Below are 27,484 nucleotides of genomic sequence, written 5' to 3'. Positions count from 1 at the left end.
ATTAGATGTAGATTAAAAATGTCATTTATAGTATTAATCTTTATTTGATGACTGAGTGATAATTTGGACAAAAAAAATAACGAAAATAATTTCTGAAGTAACGAAAATTTGTGGAGTAATTAAAAAAAAAAAAAAAAACAGCAAAATACAAAAAAGTCCACCCCGGCCACGACCATTTATGTCCACTTCCCAAACCCCCACTCTCTCTTTCTCGCACTCCTGCAAGATCATCTCCATCTCCCACAATCTTATCGTCTTTTATTCAATTTTGTTGAACTCATAATACTGGAGTCAACCAGTTTTTTCTCTGACCCTCGATCGATTCCTTCCGATGGGGTTTTTTAGGCGCCTAGGGGATCTTCTAGGATTTTCGAAGGGCGATCACGAACCCAAAGGGGAAGACGACGAGAACAACAACAACAACAGCAACGACGACGAGAATTCTGATTCTCAGACCCATAATCGGCCCCATTTACAAGGTACCGGCCTCCCTCGTAGAGGCTTCGGTGTGCCGGTCCAGGTCGTCGTTGACCGGCCCCAGCTCGGTCCGGTCATCGGTCCCTGTAAACCCGGAGAGGGCGGCGTCCAGGTCGATCTTTCACTCCTCTCCCCATTTCAATATTGGATTCATAGTTCTCTGATTAATTTTATTTGCTAATTCTGGTTTAATTTAGTTAGTCTACAATTTAGAATTGTAAAGTTTGTATTTTTTTTCCTGTGGATAATTCAAAGCAGGAATATTTTGTAGTTTTATGACTGTTTAGTTATTGGATCAATTGCTTAGTTCTCTAATTTATCTTATTTGCTAATTCTGGTTTTGTTCAGCAAGTCTACATCTTAGTTTAATTGTAAATCTGGTATTTTTTTTTTCCTTGTGGGTAACTCAAAGCTGGAAGATTTAGTGGTTATGACTGTTTAGTTACTGTGTCTTGCTCTCTTGGTTGTCTTTGGATCAGGTTTTTGCTAACTGTCCAACATTTGGCAATTAAAGGGACTGAAGGTTGATTGAGTTATTGTTGCACTTAAATTGGTATGTTATTGACAAACTTTTGAATGAGTGCCTCATTGAATGATTGAGTTATTGGTGCACTGAATTAAACGGATGAATTGTCAATGAAACTGAAATTGAGTGCCTCACAAAGTTTTGTCAATGAAACTCAAATTGAGTGTGACATCCCAGAAAGTTGGTCTCAAATTGGGAAGAGGAATTGTCCACATTGAGTGAATAGGTTATAAAGGTGCTCATAGGTTCCTTAGCTTTATAAGTGATTCTAAAGAGATTGTGACACCCCAAAAAGTTAGTCTCATATTGGGAGGATGAGTTTCTCACATTGAGTAAGTAGATTTTAAAGGGGTTTATGAATGCTAAGTCACTCATTGGTTCTTTATTAGGTAAGACTGGGCTTTATAGTTGATTGTAGGAAGCTCAAATTGCAACTTGACTAGTCATTTTGAAGTGATAGTACAAATGTAGCTAGCACTATACTTGAGTCGTTGCAAATAGGATCAGAGCAACACAATGTGACCCTGAGGCACTGCATGTCGTTGGACCTAATGAGGACGTCATGGATTTAAGTGAGGGAGATTATGACATCTTAGAAAGTTAGTCGTACGTTGGGAAGATGAATTGTCCTCATTAAGTTGGTGGATTATAAAGGTGCTCATAGTCCCACATTGGTTCCTACTAGGTGAGATTGAATTTTATAAATGATTCTAAGGAGTTTCAATTGCAACTTGACTAATTTTTTTGGAGTGATAGTGCAGATGTGGCTAGTGCTTTCATTGGGTCGTTACATTGAGTTAAATTACAAGCAACATGACCATAATTTCTGCTAGACATTCTTGGTCCTTTCTAATTTCATATCCCGAGTGGTTGAAGATGATGTGGGTGCTCCAATTGAATAGTGTGTGTGGACATGTGTACTTTAAAAAGGGAATGACATGCCATTGGACAAACTAGTGCCAGACATGCATGAGGTAGGTGTTGCATGGAAATGCCATTGTTCAAAGATTCAAAATTATAAAATGCAAGGAAATGTTGTCATCTGTTCCTTAGTTATGTCTGGAATCAAAAGCTTCTAGTCTGTCAACATGATTACTTTATGTTGGATTTTTGGCCTCAATTGGTGGTCCTACCACTCTTCAAACAGTGGATGTTTTAACATTTCACCTAGAGTCAGTAATTCCATTAGTAGAGTATATGGAACTTTTAGCTTTCAGAACTAATGAACAGCTGTGGGAATGGTTCATTGACGTTAGAATTAGCCCCATACTGAAAGAAAATGAGTGGGGAAATAATATTTTAATGTTTGTGTGACTTTGTGAAACTGAAGAACCAGGGATAGCAATTTTCCCTGCTCCGCCAGGTACCTGATCTGATCCACCCATAATGGGATGGGTTCTTCGCGGTAGAGGCAGCTTTTGTTCTTCATTCTTTCTGTGTCAGCCAGTTGTTTTGGTTCCCCACAAAGCCAGCTCCTCATCCCTAGTAGTTGGATCTCAGGTACTCTCTCTCTTTTCCACTGAACTTTCCCCCCGCCCCTACCCCCCACACCCACCCCATTCCACCCACGGCTGCCAGTGATCTCATCTTCCTCAAACCCCTTGTAGTCATTGGAAACTCCTAAACTCACAGTTTGTTCACCTCCATAATGCTTGCCCTTGTGTTCTCCACAATTACTCCCCCTTGCTGAGCTCACATCCAGCCCCCCAAGGTTTCCCCATCCTTATATATTTTCTCTAAATTGGTCAAAAATTTATCATACATTTTCAGGATTCGTTGTCAATGGCCAGATCGTGGTAAGACAAGTAGGGATCTTTGAGACTATATCAACAAGTGGTGGGGCGGGGACAAACTAGGGGACATGGAGACTACATTTCTAGATGGAGCATGGATGGGGTGAGCCCTATGCCAAACCTGCCCCATTTCCAACTTTGTGGAGAACACGCTATGTGTCACGGCTATGACATGGCTGTCATGGTGGCAGCTTGGGTGCACCTGCTGAGAGAGGGCCACGTGGTGGCACTATTCTGAGTGATGCTGTTGGGTTGCCTGCAGGCAGTGACCAGGGGGTGGCGCTGTCCTGCCCAAGTGAAGCTGCTGTGCTATGGTGCGATGATTGTCCGAGATGCCTTCTGCATGAGTTGGGCATGCAGAGGCTAGGGGCCTTGAGTGAGGTAGTGGCCCTACCATGGGCTTTGTCCCAAGCTCCTGCATGAAGGTTGCGTGCAGTGCTGTCAGACTGCTGCACATGCTGGGGGAGTGCAGAATGGTTCTTGAGTGTGGCTGTGACCCTGTCATGGGCGCTGCCCAAGCTGCCTGCATGGGGCTTGCGTGTTGCAGTAGACAAACTAGGTTGCTATGACATGCCTGCAAGGTGTTGACATGTGTCAGTGGGCTGGTTGGTCATTGGTGAAGTTGCTGCTGCCCTGTGTGGGTGTGTTGCACGAAGCTGCTAGAAGGCCTGCATGGGATGGCTTGCTGCAGTGGATAAAGGCGTGCTGTTGTGTGTCTAACATGCCCTGTTGGTTGCCTAACTGGGCGTGTGCCAGGTGGCAGCCCACTGCTAGGAGTTGAAGACCCTGTTGGGGCGTATAAATAACTGCTTGGGGATTCAGTTGCTGGTTGTTGAGAGTGCCGAGAGTGCTTTCAGAAGATAGTTCCTGGTTGCTGTGGGAGCCCAAGAGTTTTGCTGTGAGTGACTTGTGAGCAACATTTGAATGCTCTGTGAGTGTTGTATTCACTTGTTGTCTCTTGTAAAGCCTTGGTGGCTGGGTCATTCGAGTGTCTCTTGTAAAGCCTTGGTGGCTTTGAGTGTCTTTAGACTAAGGGCTTCATGGAGTTGTAAGGACCCTAGTCGCCCCTTGTACATTTGTTGGAGTTGAGTGTAAAGGTTAAGAGGTGTTGCTGCTGTAAACTAGCTGTTGTGTCGTTGTGTTTGTTTTGTGCTTGGTGATTACCCCAACCTTTGTTGGTGTGAAGGCTTCCTAGGCAGTGCTGTGTGCTTTGTCTGGGGAGTTGAGGCTGCGTAGACACTGCTCGGTGCTTTGGTCTAGGGCCATCCCTGTGGCTGGTTTTGAAGGTGAAAAATCCAACTTATTACACTATGATTAATTGTTTGCTCTGCTCCAGATGAACATCTTTTGTTCTCAATATTACCACATAAAATCTAGTATCAATTCTTATTAAAAAAAGAAAAAAATGCTTTCTATTTTTTATGAGAGCTTAAATGGTTGTACTGCAACTCAGTGGGTTGAAACGTGCATTTATTGAAAACATTAACGAAGGGATGTCTTACCACGTAATTGGGACCTCATATTCTTCAGTTTTATTGATGCAGCATCTAGACTGTGGCAATGTATCTAGTGGGTCTTGTTTTTGGATACTTTATTTGATGAGTTTCTGCATCAAACTTCTGAGGCTAAATTCAAAGTTGTCCAAGGTGGTTTTATTCACCCGAAAGAAAAGTTCACTAAGAGTAGTAGAGGTGGGAAATTAAACAGAGACGTCGGTTGGTTGTAAATAACTAAAGTAGTTGTGAGTTTTCAAGCACTATGAGACATAGGTGTCTTTTGAATTTTTGGTTCAGCTTCGTCCTAGATGTTCTTTACTCGAGATTTTGTAATAAAGGCTTTGTGGTTATAGGAGTTTTGCTTCTGCTTTCAGACATATGTCTAACATGGCCGAAAGAATAGGAGTTTGATGAGGTTGGACTGTTGATACTGATAACATTTTTTATGTACCATCCATCAAATAAAATAGTTGAAAAAAAACAAATTTGGAAAGGAAAATTATAGTTTCTGTTTTGAGTGGAAAGATCTCATATATCTTTTTACACGGATGATATTTTCTTGTCGGTACCAGTTGTCAATAATGTAACGTTCAATCTTATCCCAACTTCTTGGATATGTGTTTCATTAGTAACCTTATGCTTATTGTTCCCGAGCCATACCGTGAATATCAGTTGTGCTTGTGGTGACCTAAGGCTTGGAAAATTCACCAAGCGATAAGTTCTTCTAATGAACCCCATGGGATTGGCTCAGTGGTTAGACAGCCTAAGACTTTGAGTATGCTCTTCAAAGTCTTAGGTTCGAAATTCACTGAGTGCAAACTGCTTCTTGGGGCCATCAGATTGGGGTTCGCCCCTTGAATTAAACACTTGCGGGAAACTCCTTGCCGAAGGCCTGTGCACTCTCGGGATTAGTCAGAGTGAAGCTCTGGATACTCGGTGCCAAATAAAAAAAAAAACGTTCTCCTAATGCAAGCTCCTTTGCTTTCGTATACATTAAATCGTACTACTTTAAGTGACAAAGGCCCAAAGTTGTTTTAGTCTTCATAGAAAATGCCAAATCAGCTGCCTTTAGCAATGTAGTGAAAGCGCAGTTTATTGTTTCTGAGTAGAACTAACCATTCCCTTCTGGCTGGGGTTGATTTTATTAGTCTGGTTGCAAAACTTGGTTTTATTATTGGTCCTCAATTACTTGATACTGGTTTTTGCGGTGGAGTTGTGTATCGACAGTTTACTTGACATGAATGGGTCCCAAAGGGGCCGTGCATTGAAGGGATTCCTCGTCATCAAAAGAAAAAGAAAAAAAAAAAAAAAAAAATTTATTGGTCTAGGAAAGGGACACAAGTTATGGCCTGATTTCTCTAGTTGGCATTGGTTGTGCCCGACACTATGATGTTCGTATATAGAGATGCAGTTGCCCTTCTTACTGTTCCAAGCTTGAAAATTTCATTGTGAGAAGAAACTCCTAGTGGAAAGAAACTGCTTTCATTGATGATCAGGCTGCGATTAGTAATGATAGGAAGATGAGACATGCTTTGTCATGCTAGTAGCTGCTGCTTCTTGTTAACTGGCAAGTCTAGTTGCCTCCTCTTCCTGCCAGCATATTGTCAGAAATGCGAGTGTGTTTGGCAAAGAGTTCTAAGAGTCCTTTAAGATGAGAAAGGACGAAGGAATTGATTGTTGAAATTTTTGTGAGAGAAAGTGAAGAAATGAGGTTGAGAAATGAGAAGAAATGGTTATCAAACATTCTTACAACTCTTGCATGTTGAAGTCATATTTTCTTCATGTTTGCGTCGATTAGTTAAATTTTTCGGTTTCTTGTGTATTCTGCATTCAGGGTTTGAGATGGTATGCTAAGCAGCTGAAGATAGATGAAGATGGAGATGTAGCAGATGAGTTTCTGGAAGAGGTCCTGCCCGAAGAAAATCACTGTCGAACACCGTTCCCGAGGTTTGCCGTTAAGCACAGTACGATGCCGGCGGAAGTGAAGAAACTGGCTCTGACGCTTGATGGGAAAATTGAACAGTGTGTGCAGCACCACGACAGATTGCTGTGGGCATGAAGTATCTTTAAAAGAGATTAATATTCAGGCGTCTTGGGTGGTAGGGTTTGTTTAGGTCTCAGCACAAGTATGTTGTCAGTTTGTTGATTCGGAAAGAACACTAGTTGTTTGTTCTTTATGGATTGTGGACCCAGCAACCCTTCGTATCAATGTAGATGTGTTATTCTTAAAGGATTTTCTTGGATGCTTCTCATCCCTGCCAAATTGTTGAATTCTAATGGTGTATATGAAGTAATATTTTTTTAAAAAAGATTTTTAAATAATGTAAAATTATGTTAATTGTTAAAGATATCAATTTTAAATCTTAATGATCTCCCAAAGAGTATGTTGATCAACTCTTTTAATTAAGATTCAGCACAAATGATCACTATTTCAAACGGAAAGCATGTAAAGCAGTAAAGGTACTCCTTTATGATCTTAAAAGTTACAACTGAAACAAGCTTCAGATCATACAGAACTCAAAACCAAAAAAAATAAATAAATAATAAAAAATAAAAGAAGAGGAGGAAAACCCCACAACTACAAAGACTATTACAGCCAAACAAATCTAGTACTTAATTAGAACTTGTGCCCTGGACGGTGCCCTCCAAGCGGGTATGTCGGAATAGCTGCCCCAGCCATGGGAGCTGCGGTTCCAACAGGCTGGTGCCCATGTGTTCCAACCACAGGCTCGTTGATCTGCACACCATGCGTGCCAACAAGCGATGGCTCGTGGTGGCCGTGGTGATCATACTTGTTGCGGCTCAGCTTCTCCGCCGCGTGCAGCTCCATTTTGGCTTCAGCCTCCTTAGCTTTTCTACGTTCCTCCGCCACCTTTTTCTCCTCCTCAGTCCTCGCTGCGGCTTTCTCCGCCTGCAATTCTCAACCCCATTATAACTCGCTTTTCATATCAAGCATTTTACTATATATAGATATAGAGGAAGATATATGTATACACCTTTTCTTCAACTTTGGCTTTATAGATGTTTACGTGCTCCTTGGCAGAACTTGCCATGTTGCTGAGTTTCTCCTTTGCAGACTGCATCTCTCTCTCAATCTCTCTCTCTCTTACAAACAGAAAAAGGCTTTGAATATTTGATATGAATCACTAAGCTCTAGTAACGCATGCATGCACTATAAATTCAATCTTTCCAATCTTATAATTGGAAGAAGAAGAAGAAGAAGACGCGGAAGTAAATTGCCAACAATCAAGGGTCTAGACACGTTGATTGCCACGTGGCGAACATGCAGGTTGGGTGTGTTTGATATGCTGCCACATTAATGGAAGTAGAAGTTTGGAGCTATCACAAATGAAAAAGCAAATTCTCTTGCAATTGCTGCAATTTTTTATTTTTATTTTATTTATAAATAATTTCTGCAATGTTGGATGAGAAATCAGAATGGACAAACTATATATATAATAATTCTAAAGTTCTAGATATATTTGCTATTCTAAAGTTCACATAAATTATAGGCTACCATATATATATATATATATATATATATATATATATATTAAACCTATTTATAGTGCATTTATAAATCTTAGGGTTAAATACCTTATTCATGTCAGTGGTTTAGTTTCTTTATTTTTTGACTTCTATAATTTATTTTTTATCACAAAAAATCCCTCTGGTTTGCCATAATACCTTTGTCTAATTATGAAGTAATTAAATTACAGGGATAAATAAGGTATTTAACCATTTATCTTATTAAAACATTAATTCAATATTAGATGTGGCTATTTACATTTAATTTATCTCGACAATGTGAATTGAATATATGAAAATAAGATAATGTAAAATGTCTACTATTTTTTTAGATTAAATTATTAAAATTTGTAATAGAATATAATAAATACAATGTTATATTGATTAAAATGATAGTAATTATCCCAACTACAATGGACCCGCACGGAAGCAACTACTTACAAAGTTATAATCCAACGGTCCGCAGACCGTTCCTGCGAATCGCTCTACACAGAAATGACCTTTGGATCACCACCCCTTCCCGTTATCCCCTTTCAGCTTAATTTCTTATTTCCGATAGAGAGAGAGAGAGAGAGTGAGAGTGAGAGTGAGAGAGAGCCTTCATGGACCTTAGAGTTCCTTGCAATACCTGCACGTCGGTGTACCGGAGACCGGTACCTAACCGGAAACTTTCTTCGCCGAAGAGCTACAACACTTACCGCTTCAGCTCCTTGAAATGTCGCCGCCAAACAACGTCAGAGCTGCAAGCGCCGGTGGGAGTCACCGTTCCAGCTGGTAACAGCCACTCTCCATCGATCCCTACGCATAGAGTCACCGTTCACGACCGACAGCGCGGAGTGGTTCACCAGTTCCTCGTTCCCGAGGTACCGCGATTTTTTTTTTGTTCAATTTTGAGTTTGAAGCATGAAGTAAAATTTTGATGATACTCTTATATATATATTCTTAATTTTTATGAGTAATTTTGAGTTGCAGTTTGGGTGATTGGATTGTGAAATTTGAAAATGCAGGACCAGTATATATTGCACACTGCTGAATCTCAGAACATCTCCCTTCCTTTCGCTTGCAGGCATGGTACTGCTCTCTAATTCATTCATGATTTCTCTCGATAATGATGTTGTTAGATGATAATTATAGAATTAAATTTGTCGCTCTTGAGACAAGAGATAATTTATCATGAGATTAGAGCAGAGGGCGCCCATCTCTGGATTTATTAATTATGATATTTATGATATTAGAGCAAGCGTCAATCTTTATGCCATTTTTGGCATAGTATTGATTATTGGCTGCAGATGTTAGGATTGTGTTCGTTAATTAATGTGTTTTGGATGGTGTTTTTTATTTTTGGTTTGAAAATATGTTATGATGTGATATAAAGACGAAAATAGTTTGTATTTTTAAGAGGGTTTTGTGTTTGAGTTGTTTGTTAATGTTTTTATTTTAAGAAGAAAAAACAAAAGACAAAAAACAAGAATGTTAACAAGCGGAGTCTAGATTTCTTGCTTTGGATAAGTGATAATTTATCGTGATATCAAAGCGAAGAATGCGCATATATGTGCCTTCTATTATTTATCATGATTTCAGAGATTCAGAGCAGATGTTCATTGTATGCCATTTTTAGCGTAGTGTTGATATATTGGCTGCAGCTGTTTAAGTTTTGGCAGGGTCAAAAAACTTGTGACACCTTATTGCTTCTCCTTGGGCAGGGAAGCCACCAGGGCAATGGATTAAAAAGAAATATGCACCGAGTTCATGTGTTGGGCGTGTAACCTACACTTTTTTGTCAGTGATGAGAATGTGGCTTTAGGGCTTAAGTATGCATTTGAAACAGATAAAAAGGGTATGCCTAATAAGGGTACATACTAATATAGATTAGTTGTGGGATACATTTAGTTGTGGTTTGAGCTTTGAATATCTATACCAGCCCTAGACTAGTGATGCCAGTCCGCTATTTATACTTTTTGCCTGCATTTTTACTTTGATGCTTTATAATAGTGAAGTGTATTTGCTATTCCAACAGTTGCCAAAGAACAGAAAAAAGAATATTAACATAGGCATTAGGCATTGTCTCATAACTGGTTAAACTTGCCGTTTCAGAAAAGCTTTCATTATGTGGCAGGTTGTTGTACTAGCTGTGCTGTACGTGTAAAATCTGGACAACTTAGACAGCCTGAAGCGCTAGGAATTTCTGCAGAATTGAAATCAAAGGTATGCATAATTACCTTCATTCTAATATGGATAACAATTTAGTATTTTCTTGCAGGTTTCATTAAGTGACAAATGAACAAGGGGCTCAGCTCCGAAAATGTTTTCTCTTAAAATGCATATCTTGTTTGCTTGTGGTTGGTAAATCAAATGGTAACTCGTAAATTATGATTTGGGGCTAGTAGTGAAAGATTGATCAATTTGACAAAGAACTTCATCCTTAGGAAACTAAAAAATAAATCAAAATTTTGTTTCTTAGAAATTTCATTAGTGAGACCCCGATTAACTGAAAATTCCACTAAATCGAGCATGACAGAACTATTCAGTTTTGATGATTTAAGCTTTTGCTTCGCAAAAAGAAAAGAAAAAAAAGCTGAAGAAGAAAACAAAAAGACAAAACAAAACATAAGAATAACTTTTCCCCTTCTATCTCAATCATTTTCTCAGTGAAAAAAAGGAGGTCAAGGGTCTTTCTATATTTATCATTTTGGTCAATCTCACACATGTAATTGGCATATTAAGTTGGGTATACTATGCAAATGCTGGTTACTTAACTGATAGGGCGCTCATTTACATTTCTCTTGACAAAGATTTTGGCTTCCTTCACCCTTCTAGCTATTCTCCCACCATTTATTTTGCTCATGCACACTAGAGGAGTAAGCATAGCGAAGAAAACTATATGCATTAGACTCAGTCTAACTGTATCAATCAAGAAGTGAATCCATGTAAGTTAATCAAACAAATGGACACTTTGACAAAGGATGCATATGATTGTTTTTAAATGATCCTTCTATACTGGCCTGATATACTGAAAAACGCGTGTTTAATGAGACCAATTCAACCAAGGTCATAACTCTTTTGATGCCATTCCATGTCCTGCATTAGATGTGAGGTAACTTTTTTTTAACCCTTTTGGAAGACCTCGTGCATGAAACTATAACTGCAGAAACACGTGCAGTTTACTGCGTTCCTGTGAATTCACTAGATGTTAAATTGCAGTTTTATGCTTCATACATCTTTTTGTTATTTTTTTTTTTTTGAAAAAGTTGTATTAAAATTATGTTGTCTTCTCTGCAATGCAGGGCTATGCACTACTTTGTGTGGGTTTCCCATCATCTGACCTCGAAGTAGAAACACAAGACGAGGATGAGGTAAGATAAGTAGTTGCAGCTGTTTGATTAGATAGAATACTAACAGCATGTTTGGAGATCAAATATAAATGAAGTTGTTGCTGAGATATTTAAAATATGTGAAATAAGTCCTTGGTGAGTGTGATTTTATTTTGTATAAACGTTGGCATTTGGTTCTATAATTAAATGAAGTGATGTTGGTTCAGTTATTCTGATTATACCCCAACAAACACCACCACCCCCCACCCACCCCCCCCCCCCCCCCCAAAAGAGAAAAAAAAAGTGTCTAGGAACTATTCTGATATTTATTTTTGTTATTTAATTTGAAACATTGGTATGTACAGGTATATTGGCTTCAGTTTGGAAGATATTTTGCCCGAGGGCCGGTAGTAAGTTCCCATTCCTCTAAAACTCACCACAACTACGACAATCTAATGAGAAAAAGTGGAGGAAGACAGATGCTAATAAAAGAAAAAAGGAAAAAAAGAAAGCTCAGATAAACTTATTTCTTTAATGTGTTCGTTATTGCAGGAGAGGGATGACTATGCATTGGAGTTGGCCATGGGCGATGAATAAGCAATGTACAATATCTGTTTAGGTGTGAGCATCGATGGAGTGAAACATGTAGATTCCCTCCCTTTTTTTCCTTCTTTTTTTTTTTACCCATATCCCTGTATTTTTCAGCCCTTTGATATATTAATGAGTAAACATTCCACGCTATGTGTGGCATTTTCATGGTAGTCTATCAAGGATGTTAATCAGAAGATCATGACCTGTGCATACACTGATACACATTTCCTTTTGCCAAGTGACCTAATGCCCACAAGATATATTGACTTTGGTTTTGTTCATCAACTAGAAAAAGTGACCTAAGACCCACAAGATATATTGATTTTGGTTTTGTTCATCAATTAGAAAAAGTGCTGCTTTTGTTCATGAAGAAGAAATGTGGGCTGTCCATTTGACTTATGGCAATTATCTTGATTTACTCATTACAGACTTGCAAGCACTTTTCTGACGTTTAATGGTAAAATGCAAGGGACTCTTATCACTTTTGGCTGTAAGATTTGAGGGAAGCTTTTATTGAATATGAAAGAATGCACTACCAAAGCACTAAAGCATCTCAGGCAATGATCTCCTCAGCTTTCTAAGAAAAACTCTTTGAGAGTCAAAACTGAGGATGGGGATCTTCTGCAATAGGGTAGCCTCATGTTATAGTTTGTTGGTCTTACTAACTCGGGTAGGTACATGAGTAGCCCTAGTGGATGGGGCCCGAGCAGGCTTTCATATAGGTTGTCCTATTACATGAAACTAGCTTACAACCCGCGCAATGTGGGAGATTATTTATTTCAATTTAATTATAAAATTTAAAAATATTATAATCGTACTTTTCATAAGTATTATGAAATTTACTTTTTCATAATTGCAAGAGGAAGGCCTAAATTTTGCTTAATCAAAACATTAATATAAAATTAGAAATAGTCTATAATATTGACATATTGTTGGTGTAATACTTATTAGCTTTCAACACAAATAAAACTCAATTATGAACATTCAAAAAAGTACTTTGGTTGTAGAAAAAAATATGCGTGAGATTCTTTGTTATAGTTTAATTTCAAAATTTAAATACATTTCTATCGAACTTTTCATTACAGGTTGCCAAAAAAAAAAAAAAAAACACTTTCACTCCCTTTTAAATAAAAAGACATACTAAAGGTTATATACCAATATATTACTCAACATAATGACACACATGCATACACAGAACATTGTATAAATGTATAAGTTGCATAAAATTTTACTATATATCATATGACATTTAACTTTAATCCACATAAATTAAAACGTGTTAAAATCTTTGTTCCCATATGTATAGTTTTAAATGAAAAATATAAAGAAAAAAAATAGCGAAAAGAAAACTTGGATTGTGATTATCAAAGCATTAATAGAAAGTTAGTAACAATCATTAATATTATTAATGTTATACTTATTATATTTCATACAAATTATAAAACCCATATAATTATGAGCCTTAAAAAAAGTACACGGCAAAATAATAAAAAATATTTCAATCAACAATGCAATCAAATAATCATCCCACATTATATTCAATCTTAATTAACTCTTAGGAGTTTCAAAGTTCCTTTTTTGTATTATAATCAAATAAATTTTTGCCTTTTTTTTTGCTTTCAAAAGCATTAAATTTTTTTTTTTTAAAAAAAAAAGCATAAAATGCACTTAAAAAAAATATCTGAAAATCCGGGTAAATTATACAAATAAACAAAATATCTCATAGGCAAAAAGGCATCGGGAAAATATCAAATAAGAAGCATGTTATATCGAATAATGAACGATTTTATAAACTAATGGATACTAAGCAAAAATAAGCCCTAAGATGACCGTTGTAAATTCACACTTTGGTTTGGACATCAAATATATACTTGCTTGTAAAATTCTAATCATATGTATGTGTGTGTGTGTATATATATATTATTAATAAAGATTATTTTTGTTAATGAAATAAAAAATAAATACCTAATCATTATTTTGAGCAAAATTCCGGCAATCTATACAATTAATAATTAATATACAATTATATATTTTTTTAAAAATAAAAATAATGCAATGAAATTTTTTTCTCTTTTGTTTCTACATCCAATCATTTAGTTCATCTAATTCAACTATAACATATAATATTATGTTTTTTTTTTTTTTTTTTTTTTTGATAAACTGCAGACTTCTCATTAAAAATCAAGCATCTAGAGCAACTTGCTCTGATAGCACAGCCTCACGTATACAATCAGGGGGTACATCTTTCCAACAACCTTCACGGGGATGTTCTATAGCATGTTTTGCTAGTAAATGAGCCACATGATTACCTTCCCTCCCAATAAAAGTGAGTTGCCACCTTTGGAATCCCTGGAGTTCTAGTTTTATGTCCTCTATAATATGCCCCAACCAGCTACTATCCTTCTCCTTCGAGTTGACAGCATCGATCATGGCCTTTGCGTCCCCTTCAAAATGCACTTGAGGGAGACATAATTCCTTGCACAGGCGTATAGCCAAGAGAAGCGCCATCGACTCCGCTGCAATCGGTGCCAAACATCCAGCTTGGTTCACGCATTTTGCTACCAGCATGTTCCCCCAGGAATCCCTTACAACCACTCCGAGCCCCATACACTCCTTTTGCCTTGCAGTAGCCGCATCACAGTTCGCCTTGACCCACTCCCTCACCGGAACTTGCCAGCAAATGCGAGTACTGGGCGTGGCTTGTGCTTCCCGAGAGAATGGCACTGCTGTTTCACGCTGATGGGCCAGATCGTGATCCACAATGGCCTGGGTTGTTTGTGCTAAAATTATCTTTGGATGAGCAAAGGTCCCACCATGCAGCATATCGTTTCTTCTCAACCAAATTCTCCGGGACATTCCTGAGAATTGCCGCAAGTCTTCCAAGTCACACCTGCCAAACATAAACTCCAACAATTGCAAAAAGGTGCTGCCAGAGAAGCAACACTTTTGAAAACTTGCATTACCCATAGACCATACATCCATGGCAGATGGGCATTGCCACAAAATATGTAATTCCGTCTCCTCCTCCAATCCACAGACCGGGCAAAGACAATCTGGAGTTATTTTACGTTTATGTAAATTTACCCGGGTCGGAAGAATATTGTTGCATGCCCTCCATAAAAAATTTTTCTCCACATTAGGCACCTGTAGAGCCCATAATTTTTTCCAGAAGGTGCTGCTCCCCATGGCAGAAGAACTAGTGGCCTTCTTCCGACTTTCTAAGTCCTTTTGCATGTGGTATGCACTTTTCACCGAAAAAATTCCATTCTTTGTTCCCCGCCAAATGAGAGAGTCTTCTTGATTTGTGCAACTCAAAGGAATCTCCTTGATTTTTTTAACCTCCTCCTTTGTGAATAAAGAGTCTAAAAGAGGGATATTCCACCACTTCGAGTCCATATCAACAAGAGAATTTACAGTTGCCTCTGAATCGAGATGAGTTGGTGGTGAAATAATTTGGAAAGTGGACGGGTTTGGGAACCATCTATCTTTCCAAATCCGAATTTTGCAACCATTCCCCACCCTCCATATCAATCCTTCTCGAAGAAGATCACATGAAGTATGAATACTTCGCCATGCAAAAGAGGGCCGCCTACCCACACTTGCCTCCAAAATAGAGCAATCGGGATAGTACTTGGCCTTCATAATTTGAGCAATTAGGCTATCCGGTTGTTGCCAAAGCCTCCAGCTTTGTTTTGCCAAGAGAGCCTTATTGAAGCACGTGAAGTCACGAAAACCCATTCCTCCGGACTCTTTGGATAGCCCCATACGCTCCCAACTCATCCAATTCACCTGAGATGTTTTTCCAGGTTGACCCCACCAAAACTTGCGCATTTGTGCATTTATCTCCACACAGAGAGCACGTGGGAGAAGAAAAACACTCATGCAGTATGTAGGTATCGCCTGAATTACAGCCTTGAGGAGTATTTCCTTGCCTGCCTGGGATAGGAATTTCAACTTTCAGTCTTGGAGTCTCTTCCATACTCTGTCAATGATTCCTTTGAAAGCTGCCGTTCGGGATTTTCCAACAAGTGCTGGAAGCCCCAAATAGGTGTCATATCGATGGGTCGAAGGGATGCCCGAAACCTCTAAAACTTCACCTTTATCCTCCATAGAAGTATTATTACTAAAGAAGATAGAAGTCTTGTTTGCGTTTAGGCGCTGGCCCGACACACTTTCGTAAGTCCGTAGTACCTCCGTAAGACTCTCCCATTGGGCACGATTAGCCCTACAAAAGAGAAGGCTATCGTCCGCAAAGAATAGATGGCTTATACGAGGGCCCCTTTTTGAAGTAGGCACTCCCGTCAAAGCCCCATCCTCATTTGCTTTTGTCAACAATGCTCCCAAAGCCTCCGCACATAAAAGAAATAGATATGGGGAAATAGGGTCCCCTTGCCTCAACCCCCTTTGCGGCTTGATATTTCCACATGGCTTCCCATTAACGACAACAGCGTATTGAACCGATGTTACACACATCATAATGAGATTAACCCACCGTTGTTCAAAACCCAGACGCCTTATAATATTATGTTATATACATATTAAAGTGATTAAACATAATAATACATAATTTGATTTGTATTATTTGTTTCCTTATTTGATTTTGACATTAATAATATTTAATTTATTGGATAATTTATATATGGAAAACTCTTTAAATATAATTAAACATCATTAATTACACTAATTTAATGAATTGGTTTTAAAGCAAAAACCGGTTTACTCTTAAAAGACTGGTTCACAAATTATGCCTCAAAAAATCGGTTTAGCAATAAAATAAAAAGGGTTCACGCCACATGTTACAATATTAAGGCACTTTTGAGAGTGATTCGGCTTTTATATATATACTAACTTAGAACCCGCACTATGCTTGAGATTATTCATTATAATTTGATTTTAAAATTTAAAACACATCATTTCCATTGTATTTTTTATTATAGGTCAAAAAAATTGTGTAAAAAAATCTATCATGCCTATTTCAATAAAATAAAAAAATAAAAAAAAATACAAAAGGTTATTCAACAGTATATTGTTGAACATAGTGACACAATTACACATAAGTTTGCATGAATATATAAATCACATAAAAATATACTATCATAAGAACCATATATAATTTTAGTTTTAATTCATATAAATTAAAATATATTAAAAAATTCCCATATGTGTAATTTAAAACCAGTTGAAATGACTTAAAACATAAGACCCTTAAATTATAAGACCCATAAAACATATTAAAATATTTATTCTCATAGAAGTAGTTTTATTTCTTTCATCAAAGAAAGAGATAAAAAATCATAGAAGGAATATTTGAACACAAAAAAAATAATGAACAACAAAGTGAATTTAATTTACAAAAGAACAATAAGAAATTTGAATGAAAAATAATATATAACTTAGAACAGAAAATAAGGAAAGAGTAACTCTAAACCCTATAACAATATATTGAGAATGATAGCAAAATTGAGAGTAACCCTAAGCCCAATAGGTTTTTGTGTAATACCTATTTTATTTCAATACAAATAAAACTCATAAAATTCTGAACATTTAAAAAATAATACAAAGAAAAATAACAAATCTTTTTTTTTTTTTTTTTTTATGGATACAAAAATAGCAAAATCTTTCACTCAATATTTAATGCAATCAAATAAAATCATTTCAATCTTCCCTTAATCTAAAAAATAAATTAAAACAACCTAAATTCGTCCCCATATGTGTAGTTTAAAATGAAAAGCATAAAGAAAAAAAAAAAAACAAAAAAAATAAAATAAAAAAACTAATAGAAAATTAGAAAAGAAAAAAGAAATAAAAAAAACATGAATTTTGATTATCAAAGTATTAATATAAAATTAGCATAAAATTTTAATATTTTTTGTGTAATACCTATTATATTTTAATACAAATAAAACTCATAATTCTGAACATTCAAAAAAGCAAATGAAAAAAAAAAAAAAAAAAAAAAAAAAAAAAAAAAAACTAGAAAACATTCAAATGAAGAATAGTTGAATATCCACAAAAAAAAAAAAAAAAAGTTGAACAAAAAATTTCACAAAACAAAATGGAAACATATTCATTTCTACCTAATCTCTAATTTAAAACGGTATTTGGTACAAAAAAAATTATCAAGAAACAAACTAAAGATCATCAATTCATAATTTCTAAAAATTTATACATAAAAGCATAAAGATACATTGATCTCGAATATCTCATACCTTAAATCATAGTTCGAAGTCACATATATTTCTATGAAACTGATCAAATAAACTTTGTGCAACCGTCAACTTCTATAGGAAAGAGTTTTGAAACGTTGTTGCCATATAAGGAGAGACATGAGTTTAGAGTGAGAGAGATTGACGTGATTTAAGGTAAGAGAGATAAATGTGTGTTAATAAAACGAAAGGTCAAAATAAATTCATTAAGGAAAAATTGTGTTTTAATAAAGGGAGAGATACAATTTCTACCTAATCTCTAATTTAAAACGGTGTTTGGTACAAAAAAAATTCTAAAGAAACAAAATAAAGATAATAAATTCACAATTGCTAAAAATTTATTCATAAAAGCACAAAGATACATTCATAATATAATTTCATTTATATTAGGAAAAATTACACTTTACTCTCCTAAAGTTGACACCGTTTTTCAATTCAAACACTAAAGTTTCAATTTTTGCAATCCAACCCCTTAAAGTTTCAAATTTTTGCAATTTGACCAATTATATCCAAAGCTTCCCATATTGCCCCTAATTTTTATTTTTTTTATTTTTATAAAAAAATTTTAAAAAAATTCGGATTTTTGTACCCCCAAATTTGTTTTTTTTCTTCTTCATAAAAATAAAAATAAAAATATTAAAATTAGGGGCAATATGGGAATTTTGGGATAATATTGGTCGAATTGAAAAAAATTGAAACTTTATGGTGGTGGATTGCAAAAATTGAAACTTTAGTGTTCGAATTGAAAAACACTGTCAACTTTAGGAGGGTAAACTGTAATTTTCCCTTTATATTATTTGTTTCCTTATTTGATTCGGACATTAATAATACTTAATTTATTGAATAATTTATATATGAAAAACTCTTGAAATATAATCAAGACAATTAATTACGCTAATTAATGACCAGAGATAAAAATAAAAAAACGGATGAGATATTAAAAACATGGACAAGTGTTGCAATTCTTAGCACTCTCAAATATTAAAAAATATAGACACGTGTTGTAATTCTAAGCACTCTCTACATCAAAACTCGGCTCTTATATATATATATATATATAACACATAACCCGCGCTATGCGCGAGATTTTTCATTATAATTTAATTTAAAAAACTTAAACGCATCTTATCTTAGTTTTCATTATAAGTTAAAATAGGTGTGTGCAAAAATCTATCACGCCTCCTTTAATCAAAATACATACTAAATATTATATACTAGTACATTGCTAAACATGTACTTTTTCTTTTTTAAAGTGTACCAAACATGTACTTAATGAAAAGTATAAAAGAAAAAAAAAATAGCAAGAAGAAAACTTGAATTTTGATTATCAAAATATTAATAGAAAATTAGTAGGAAACTCTGATATTGTTGATGTAATACTTATTATATTTCAATACAAATAAAACCCATAAAGTTCTAATCATTTCAGAAAAATATAAAGTAAAATAAACAAATTTTTCTCTCTTCTTTTGAATACAAAATAAAACACATATTTCACTCAATATTTAATGCAATCAAATAAATCTCTTCAATAGTTTCAAAAAAATACTAGAAATCCGAGTAAATCACAAAAATGAAAAAAAAAAATCAATAAAATATTCAAATGAATTAAAACATAAAATCTAATTGTTGTGATACCTATTATATTTCAATACAAAGAAACTTTCTAGAGAAACAAACATAAAAATAATCAATTTACTATTGTGAAAAATTTATACATAGATACACAAAGATAAATTCAAGCAACAAAATTTTCAATTAAATAGAAACCCAAGACGGAATCAAATACAATGCAAAAATACGCAAAATCTTTTTATTTTATAAGTATCTAATAAAACAAAATATTGCACTCAGCATTTAACGCAATAAATCCTCTTAGGTTCAATGTTTAATTATCTATTCTTTTTGTTGTTTTTTTTTTGTGCACAAAAATCAAATAAACACACTATAATCTTCCATTAGCCCACTAAAAATCCAAACAATTTATTATCTTAATTAAGAAGTTGCAATTTTCATTAAAGAACAAACTAAAAAAAATAAACAACTTACAAATACAGTTAATACTCAATTACAATTGTTTGGAGAGGATTGTGTTATTTTTATAAAGGGTTCGTTTGAGATTGCAGTTTTAATAAGTACGATTTTAAAAATTGATTTTTTTTAAAATTGCATTTTTGAAAGGTTAAGAATAAGAATTACTTCGGGATTGAATTTTTAGGTTATTATTGTTGAAGAGTGGAGAGAGGGAAAAAAAAAACAAAGTTAATTCTTGAAGTTTTAGTTTTTCTCAAATAAAAAATATACACATAGAAGATTGAAAAGAAGAATTACTTCAGGTTGATTTTTTAGGTTGTTATATTTGAAGAGTTGAGAGGGAGAGGTGGGAAGAGAGAGAGAGAGAGAGAGAAGATGATGAAGAAGAAGAAGAAGTTAAATCGGTGAGAGAGAGAGAAAAAAAAATCCGAAATAATTGGAAGATCTTTATTTTGTAGGCAATCCATTATTAATCAAATTGTTTTTCAATGGCTTATTATTTAGAAACAAACAATTCTTATTTTATAAATTATCTATTATTACATGCACAAAGTATATGTAAAAAAAATCGTCTTCTAGAACCTTTTCTAAATTTGAATTAAAAATATTAAAGTGACTAAAAGTATTGATACATAATAATTTGATTTGTATTATTTGTTTCCTTATTTGATTTGGACATTAATAATACTTAATATTGTGCATTAAATGTTTGAATTTAATGAAATTACATATAAGGAAAATTATTGAAATATAATTAAATGTCTTTAATTAAGCTAATTTAATGACCAGTTTACTATTGAAAAATTGATTTACTCTTAAAAAATCGGTTAAAAAATTATGCATTAAAAAATCGGTTCACACTACATGTCGCAATATTAAGGCACTTTTAAGAGTGATTCGACTTTTATATATATATATATATATGATTGGAATCTAAACAGGAGTATTTTGGTCATTTTTGTTCATTCCCTTACGAGTTAATGATAAATCTTAATGAAGGGCCTGATGGAAAGGGGTTGATACATCAGACACCTATATTGCAAATTTTGAGAGTTTTGAGCTAACATTAGAAAAAGCGCGTCAATTCAAGGTGTAAGCGAAACTTCCCCTTTTTTGCATCATATTACAATTATTGCTTTTCACTTTCAGGTCTATTTTGGATAACTTGTCCATTACTGCTGCACACTGCTTTCCAAAGATGGGGTAATGTCACTAGAAAAACAACAAGGTTCAAGGCTGAACTTTCACTGTTGACCTCAAAAGCTTGTCCCATTGTCGTCGGCCCCAAGATTGGACATTGTTATAGCCAATGGCCTCTACATATTTAAAAATATCAAGAGTTGAAAGCCTAGCTCATTTTATAACTGATGTGGGATAACTCCAACAGTTAATTTAAAGTTCATTGTATAAGTTGTGATTCAAAGAGGCTCTTTAGATAGTATTTTATTGAGTGGTTATCTCGGATGGAGGGTCCATTTAGTAGTTTCATTTGGTTTAGTAATTTTAAATCGTAGTCAACAAAACTATAATTTTTAAAAATACAGTTAAGCATTTGATAATTGCGATTCAACCTTAATAATCACAGTTTAACCTCTAAAATCAGTATTTTTTAAAGTGCATTCCCTTATCTGCAATTTGAAACATTTTTTTTTTTTTTTTTTTAAAGAAGACGTATTTTTGGCATACAAATTTGCAGGGCCAAATGAACTTTAGTGTGCTACTGTTATTGGATGGTGAAGTTGTGTAAAACAAGGCCCTGCTTTTTCCCAAGGGGGTAGCCATTTTTTTCTTTTTCTTTTTCTTTTTTTCTTTTGTTTTTTCCTCTCTCTAAGCAATACAGGGAAAAGGCAAAAGGATTACAAACTAGGGTTTAAAAGAGAATAAAAAGAAAATAGAAGAGCCCGGAACATAATCAAAATAGTTGTGGGAAGTAGCCCATTTAGCTGCCATATGAGAGGGTACCGTGTTAAGTTGACAGTTTGTTAAATCTATATGCTAATTGGTTATTGTCAACTTCAGAATGATGTATATTTGTCATGTACAGATTATTTCTGCGCAATTGAAGTTATCTTCATCTCAACCTTGTGGGGCAATAAAATGCAAACAAAACGTGAAATATGAATTGACTGCTCGGCCCAAAACAATATATAATAATCCAACTGTCAACACCACACTTGATAGGCCACACAAATTTAGCTCAGTTTCCCGTTTGCTGTTATATCTTTCTAGCCTAAAGCTTAGTTGCATGGATGATATTTAAGCTCCGTTTCGACGTAAAACGTTTTCCGTCAAAAATTATTTTACGCCGAAACAAACATAGCAACATAGTGGAAGATTAATGAAGATAGGCCTAAGTAGGCTTAACTGGCACTGACTAGATGAAACTGTGTCTGAATATTGCATGATGTTCCTAGGACAGAATTGGGGTCCATTACAGGAATTCATGTGCCCCTGGACCAGCAGATTAAATAGATTGTTGACTGTATGACATTGATGATAGGACTATAGGCATAGGAGAATATACCTCCTTGATATTATGTTGCAATTGAAGACCTCGGGCTCAGAAAATGACGTGAGATAATGGAAATCAAACTTAATTAATTGTTTCTACTTTTACATTAGAATATGGAGAAATCTGAACCTATATGGATATGGATATAGAATCAATGGCTGAAATCAGATATGCCATAACTCTAGAGTAGGTTTTTGATGCAGTGTGGCTGAATCTACAAGGACTATAACTTGTAACTCTTTCACAAATTCAAGAAAACTGCAGGAAATTAACTGAAGAATTATTAAACTATCCTGCTGCAAAAACATCACATTCTCGATTGAACGAAACTCGATCGGAATATCGACTAAAGCTCTCGGAAATTCGTACTAGTAGATCTCATCATTTTAGTTGAATGAGCTACGATCAAACTATCAATCGAAAACCTTTGAGAGACATTGGAAATTGCATATTTATCGACAAGATGGGAGGAAATCAGTTAAGATGTTCTCATCATGCGCTACAAAGAATGGGAAACTTTTTTCTGGCATGTGAATAACAGGAGAGAGATGGCCCTTTGCAGCTGTTTTGAATGCACTATGTTTGATATTTTTTTTTCCCCTTTGATTTCCTTGTTACATATGTATGACGTGATTCTGACGTTAGATATTTAAACATCATGTCTTGGTAAAAAGCTACGCTATCAAATGATTTCTAGCAAATCTAGTTTTGAAAATCCTCCACAGGAAAAGTTAATCCAATCCTGAATTAAACGGCTATGCTGTCTTTATTTGAAGATTCTTTTTCTGGGTTCTCCAATCTAGAATCCTTGGGAGGTTACTGATCAAAGTCATGGCCATCAATCACCACCCATTTGCTGATCTCAACACTTTATCTGAAATATCTCTTTGGCTTCCAACACAGTTTATAATATTGGGTGTCTCAATTGTCTGTACGTGGACAGGTGACAAACCAAAAAGCATAAAAAGTATCTGATGTAAAATTTTCTGTGTACTTGATGCCACACATAAAATACACACATGTCAAAGTGAAAGAAAACGAAGTTCATCTTATCTAAACATGAAATTTCCAAAAGCACTCCAAAAGTCTTCTCATAGAATGGTTTTCATACATATTACAGCCTGCCAAATACTTATTCATGAAAGACGTCACGCAAGGGAAAAATAACTCTATACAAAAGGATCGGAATAAAAAATATCCTCTGCTCTGCTTGCTGAAAGATGCACTGATGATGATGGGGAATATATATAACAATATATCCAAAACCACTTTGTTGTATCAAAGTTTTTAACTGTTGAACTTCTGTTCAGTAGTGCTTGCCAAGGCCTGCATCATCCAATGACACTACATTCAAAATCATCACAACAAGAATGCACAGAAAGAGCCAGTGTTTTTACTACTTTTCTTTGAAGAATGAATCACTAGAAACAGGTGGGGTGCCATTGGTCATGCATATGATTGTGTCTTCATATCCCAGAGCATGAAAAGTTATGGTCAGCATGCCTTGAAGCTCTATTTATCCATGAATCCTATGGAAGTTATATCCACCTTAAAATGCAGTTAAATTCCAATTTCCTTATTAGAAGTCATTTTCTTTTCTTCAATTTACATGTTCAGAGTCAGATCATTAGTGCTACTAACAGGGATGAAACTAGGAATTTAACTCCAGAGGGTTGGACTGCATTGAATTTTTTTTAAGGGATCCATCAAAAAGACCCTAAATACACTAAAAGTTTTTTTTTTTTTTTTTCTTTTCAAAAAAAAAAAAAAATTCTGTGGGAGGCGGTGGTTGGAAGGGGCCATGGCCCTCCCAGCCCCTCTTGTCCGTCCCTGCAGGCCACTAAGCTGCTTCAAGTGAGTGGAAAAGATATATATACTGACCCCAACTGATGTCACAAAATTACAGACTGCACATTTCACGGATCGTGCTCCATATTGGTACATCAATAGCATCCTGCAATTGCCACAACTGACGTGTGCCACCTGGTTTGCTGTCACAAACAATGTGCATTTGATGTTTCCTCCCATCAGTAGTTACTCAATTTTAAGAGATTATATGAACATATTTTGAGGTTTTAAGAGATTATATGGTGAGGATGAAGGAAGATTGAATCTTGTAAAACTGTTTGTGAAGTCAATAGTTGTATATATACCTTCCAGGGCTAGATTGACAGTGTGACAACAAGAACATTGTACACTTGTTGCTCCACGGATGTACATAAGTAAAGTGTGGCAGCCACCACAAACCAACTGGGCCATTTCCGTGCCTGTCAAAGAGTTAATACAAACAGAAAGTTAGCGTGTTAGAATATTGATTAAATGATTGAAGTGGTGATTTAACATGGTGTTCTTTAGCCTTGTCTGCTTGCTTAGTCCAAAAAGAGAATGAAGAGTCTCAAAACTAAATTGAACTTTCAATAGATATAGATATACACACATATATAACAGGGTTATATAAATTAAGGATAAATAGAGAGAAACATACCAGGAGGTGGCACAGCTGTGACTGCATTACAAACAGCACAGCATACAGAAGTTGCCCCAACTGGATACATTAAAAGGTTTCGACATCCAGAGCACACAAGCTGGCTCTGTGCACCTGATGACCAACACAGATATAAACTATTTCAGCAGCTATAACTAATAGAAGCATAGAAGCACAACTTTGTACTAATGCAAAGCCATAAAATTTCAGCATTGACGCTGTACCGATCTAGAAAAAGTGCTAACCATATTTGCGTTCAACCATATTGCTCGGATGATGAGCCAAGCCGGGAAAGAAACTGGACTAAGATTAGGAAACTGACTTGGAACTCTTTTTTGCTAGTTATTCCTGTATTCCCTAAAGAGACTTAAAGAATAAACGTAGCAACTATTGTTAAATGAAGAACTCCCCATCCAATGTTTTCAGTTCTAAATGTTCTAGCTTTTTTATTTAACTGACCCATCAAAGTATGCATTCTTCTCAATGACCTCATTGGGTTTTTTCTCCTTAAAACCTATGTTCAAAACTAAGTGTATATTTAGACTCTTATCAATATGTTGAGAAAACAGAGAAGGGGACCAACAAGCAAGCAAAAAGAGAAGGAAAAATACAGTATGACCACAACTAATTCATCACTAGGTGGTTGCAAGATGCGTAGATTTTTGTTAACAAATCCAATTATTTCTCAGCAAACAAAAAGACAGAGATTGACATCTTAAAAGCTCAATCTAGTACAGAACGGAGTGAGATACCATTTACAGCAGGTGGTGTATATGGTGCTGGAGGTGTCGGATATGGGGCAAGTGGAACTGGCATTATAAATTCAGAGTTACTCTTTCTCTTCCAAGCTCTAGTTTTCTGCCTCAGACACGCAGAACATTCTCATCCTCCTATCTTACCATTCCTGGATACAGAGAAAGAACACACACACACATATGAAAGAGTACCACAAATGTTGAAACTACAAAGGGCCTGCCCAAAACAGCTTAGATTGTCAAGAGAAAAATAAGAAACAGAGTTAAAGACAATGAAAAAGATGGTGTTAGATGATTATATAACTAACAGAATGACCAAACCCAATTGAGTATTTTTCCAGTAAAAGCAATCCATGAAGCTATCATTGAAAATGCCAGAAAGGAAGAAAGACACTTCACTAAGTTTAACATTGTGGAAGTGGGGAAGACACATACCTCTGCAAGTTGTAGCAGATGAAGTGGAGAGAGAGACAGAGAGACAGAGACAGAGAGACAGAGAGAGAGAAACGGAGGATATAAGTGGGCATAGGACTTCAGTGAGCAGAAGGTGGGTGTTAAAAAGATATTTTTTACCATATTTTTTCCTTCTCTTACCTCATTCCAGAGGTGCAATGAAACTTTCATTGTCTCCTTTTTTTCCCCCTACAGATAGATATGGATGATTAACTTCCATTTCTGTTGGTGGCATATCAAGATCAACTTTGTCTGAAACTCTGGGGGCCCGCCTCTCTCTCTCTCTCTCTTTCTCCCTCGTGCTTCGCCATTGGTGGTAATACAATGGTTGCACGTGAGTGACGCAACCAGCCACACGCTTCTTTCTCACGGGAACTGGACGGCTCACAGTAAGCCACGTTACACAGCAGACAGCAATTAGGGCCGTCTGGTAAATTTAATTACTTAATCATCAATTTAACACTCTCCTTCACGTATGGGCTCAAATTCTCTTTTAATAGGTGATACCCAACACGTGAAATATTTAATTTAAATAGGAGGTGAATTGACGGAGTCAAGGTTCAATCCTAAGACTTTTGGCTCTGATACCATATTAAATCACCGGTTATCTTAAAAGCTTAAGCTGATAGAAAGAGATAAATTTAATTACTTAATCATTAATTTAACAACTCTCACTATACTTGCTCCGAAAATGTTTGGACAATTTTTTTATTTTTATTTTTATTTTTAAAAAAAGTCCAGAAAAAAGTCACTTTCTTTTAAGTAGTTATTTGTCTTAATCAATTCTGATTAATTGGTGTATACTGGATTATAGCAAACACTTTTTCAAAATAATATGAAACCAAAAAAACCTTTGAAATTTGGTTGCGTTTTGCATAAATTTGCCAAAGACAGAAATACTAATTTTAAAATTGGAAAAGAATTTTGAGAGAATAAAAAAAAATTAAATTAAATTAAATTAAAAAAAAAAAAAATTGAAGTGGGCTATATATAGTGTCAATTTAGCAATTTTAATGTCGGTTCATTTGTATATACAAATCCAACACTCATGAAAGACACTTAATCTTGACCATTAGATTAAATTTATAATTAACATTATTTAACTGTAACTAGTAAACGGTCATGATGATCTGATTGCTGTGATGCTTTGGTCCAATTGTGCCATCAAGGTGCTACAAAAGCACTATACTAGAAGAACATCGACTCAAGTATTGCTTAAAAGCAATAGGTTGCTGTGAGTTAGCATTATAGATGGCTCTATTATTTTTTCTTTCTTTTCCAACTCTTTAAAGACCTTCCATTGTAAAAGAGACGTGC

General features: G+C 35.3%; 4 protein-coding genes across 5 annotated transcripts; 2 read left to right on the top strand and 2 right to left on the bottom strand.

Moving 5' to 3' along the window:
* Positions 1 to 178: 178 nt before the first annotated feature.
* On the top strand, positions 179 to 6,555 carry LOC132173911 (uncharacterized). The gene is made up of 2 exons (XM_059585584.2): positions 179 to 589; positions 6,127 to 6,555. Exons 1-2 carry the CDS (start codon positions 332 to 334, stop codon positions 6,349 to 6,351), a joined length of 483 nt encoding a protein of 160 aa, XP_059441567.2. The 5' UTR covers positions 179 to 331; the 3' UTR covers positions 6,352 to 6,555.
* Positions 6,556 to 6,737: 182 nt separating this feature from the next.
* On the bottom strand, positions 6,738 to 7,478 carry ATLEA4-1 (Late embryogenesis abundant protein, group 1 protein). The gene is made up of 2 exons (XM_059585585.2): positions 7,289 to 7,478; positions 6,738 to 7,203 (listed from the first exon to the last, which is right to left on the bottom strand). The coding sequence occupies exons 1-2, from the start codon at positions 7,373 to 7,375 to the stop codon at positions 6,910 to 6,912; spliced, it is 381 nt and encodes a 126-aa protein (XP_059441568.2). The 5' UTR covers positions 7,376 to 7,478; the 3' UTR covers positions 6,738 to 6,909.
* Positions 7,479 to 8,316: 838 nt separating this feature from the next.
* On the top strand, positions 8,317 to 11,934 carry FDC2 (2Fe-2S ferredoxin-like superfamily protein). Its single transcript, XM_059587175.2, has 6 exons — positions 8,317 to 8,683; positions 8,828 to 8,891; positions 9,937 to 10,025; positions 11,105 to 11,173; positions 11,497 to 11,541; positions 11,684 to 11,934. The coding sequence occupies exons 1-6, from the start codon at positions 8,423 to 8,425 to the stop codon at positions 11,726 to 11,728; spliced, it is 573 nt and encodes a 190-aa protein (XP_059443158.2). The 5' UTR covers positions 8,317 to 8,422; the 3' UTR covers positions 11,729 to 11,934.
* Positions 11,935 to 23,502: 11,568 nt separating this feature from the next.
* Positions 23,503 to 26,338, bottom strand: LOL1 (lsd one like 1). Of its 2 annotated transcripts, XM_059586738.2 has the most exons (6): positions 26,150 to 26,338; positions 25,712 to 25,863; positions 24,960 to 25,073; positions 24,628 to 24,741; positions 24,356 to 24,465; positions 23,503 to 23,800 (listed from the first exon to the last, which is right to left on the bottom strand). In XM_059586738.2, exons 2-6 carry the CDS (start codon positions 25,773 to 25,775, stop codon positions 23,762 to 23,764), a joined length of 441 nt encoding a protein of 146 aa, XP_059442721.1. In that variant the 5' UTR covers positions 25,776 to 25,863; positions 26,150 to 26,338; the 3' UTR covers positions 23,503 to 23,761. The 2 variants fall into 2 exon arrangements, with proteins under 2 accessions (XP_059442721.1, XP_059442722.1); XM_059586739.2 differs by lacking the exon at positions 26,150 to 26,338 and having other exon boundaries at positions 25,712 to 26,116.
* Positions 26,339 to 27,484: the final 1,146 nt, after the last annotated feature.

Source organism: Corylus avellana, chromosome 3 (genome assembly GCF_965113065.1).
Source record: "Corylus avellana chromosome 3, dhCorAvel1.hap1.2, whole genome shotgun sequence".
In the NCBI taxonomy this organism is placed as follows: Eukaryota; Viridiplantae; Streptophyta; class Magnoliopsida; order Fagales; family Betulaceae; genus Corylus; species Corylus avellana.
This window is presented reverse-complemented; position numbering and strand designations above follow the sequence as displayed.

Coding starts and splice junctions, on each gene's coding strand:
- LOC132173911 (XM_059585584.2), top strand. CDS start 332: ATGGGGTTTTTTAGGCGCCTAGGGGATCTTCTAGGATTTTCGAAGGGC. Junction 590..6,126: donor CCGGAGAGGGCGGCGTCCAG/GTCGATCTTTCA, acceptor TTCTGCATTCAG/GGTTTGAGATGGTATGCTAA.
- ATLEA4-1 (XM_059585585.2), bottom strand. CDS start 7,375: ATGCAGTCTGCAAAGGAGAAACTCAGCAACATGGCAAGTTCTGCCAAG. Junction 7,204..7,288: donor AAGCCAAAGTTGAAGAAAAG/GTGTATACATAT, acceptor TGAGAATTGCAG/GCGGAGAAAGCCGCAGCGAG.
- FDC2 (XM_059587175.2), top strand. CDS start 8,423: ATGGACCTTAGAGTTCCTTGCAATACCTGCACGTCGGTGTACCGGAGA. Junction 10,026..11,104: donor CTGCAGAATTGAAATCAAAG/GTATGCATAATT, acceptor TCTGCAATGCAG/GGCTATGCACTACTTTGTGT. Junction 11,542..11,683: donor ATTTTGCCCGAGGGCCGGTA/GTAAGTTCCCAT, acceptor TCGTTATTGCAG/GAGAGGGATGACTATGCATT.
- LOL1 (XM_059586738.2), bottom strand. CDS start 25,775: ATGCCAGTTCCACTTGCCCCATATCCGACACCTCCAGCACCATATACA. Junction 25,074..25,711: donor TACACCACCTGCTGTAAATG/GTATCTCACTCC, acceptor GTTGGTCATCAG/GTGCACAGAGCCAGCTTGTG. Junction 24,742..24,959: donor CACAGCTGTGCCACCTCCTG/GTATGTTTCTCT, acceptor ACTCTTTGACAG/GCACGGAAATGGCCCAGTTG.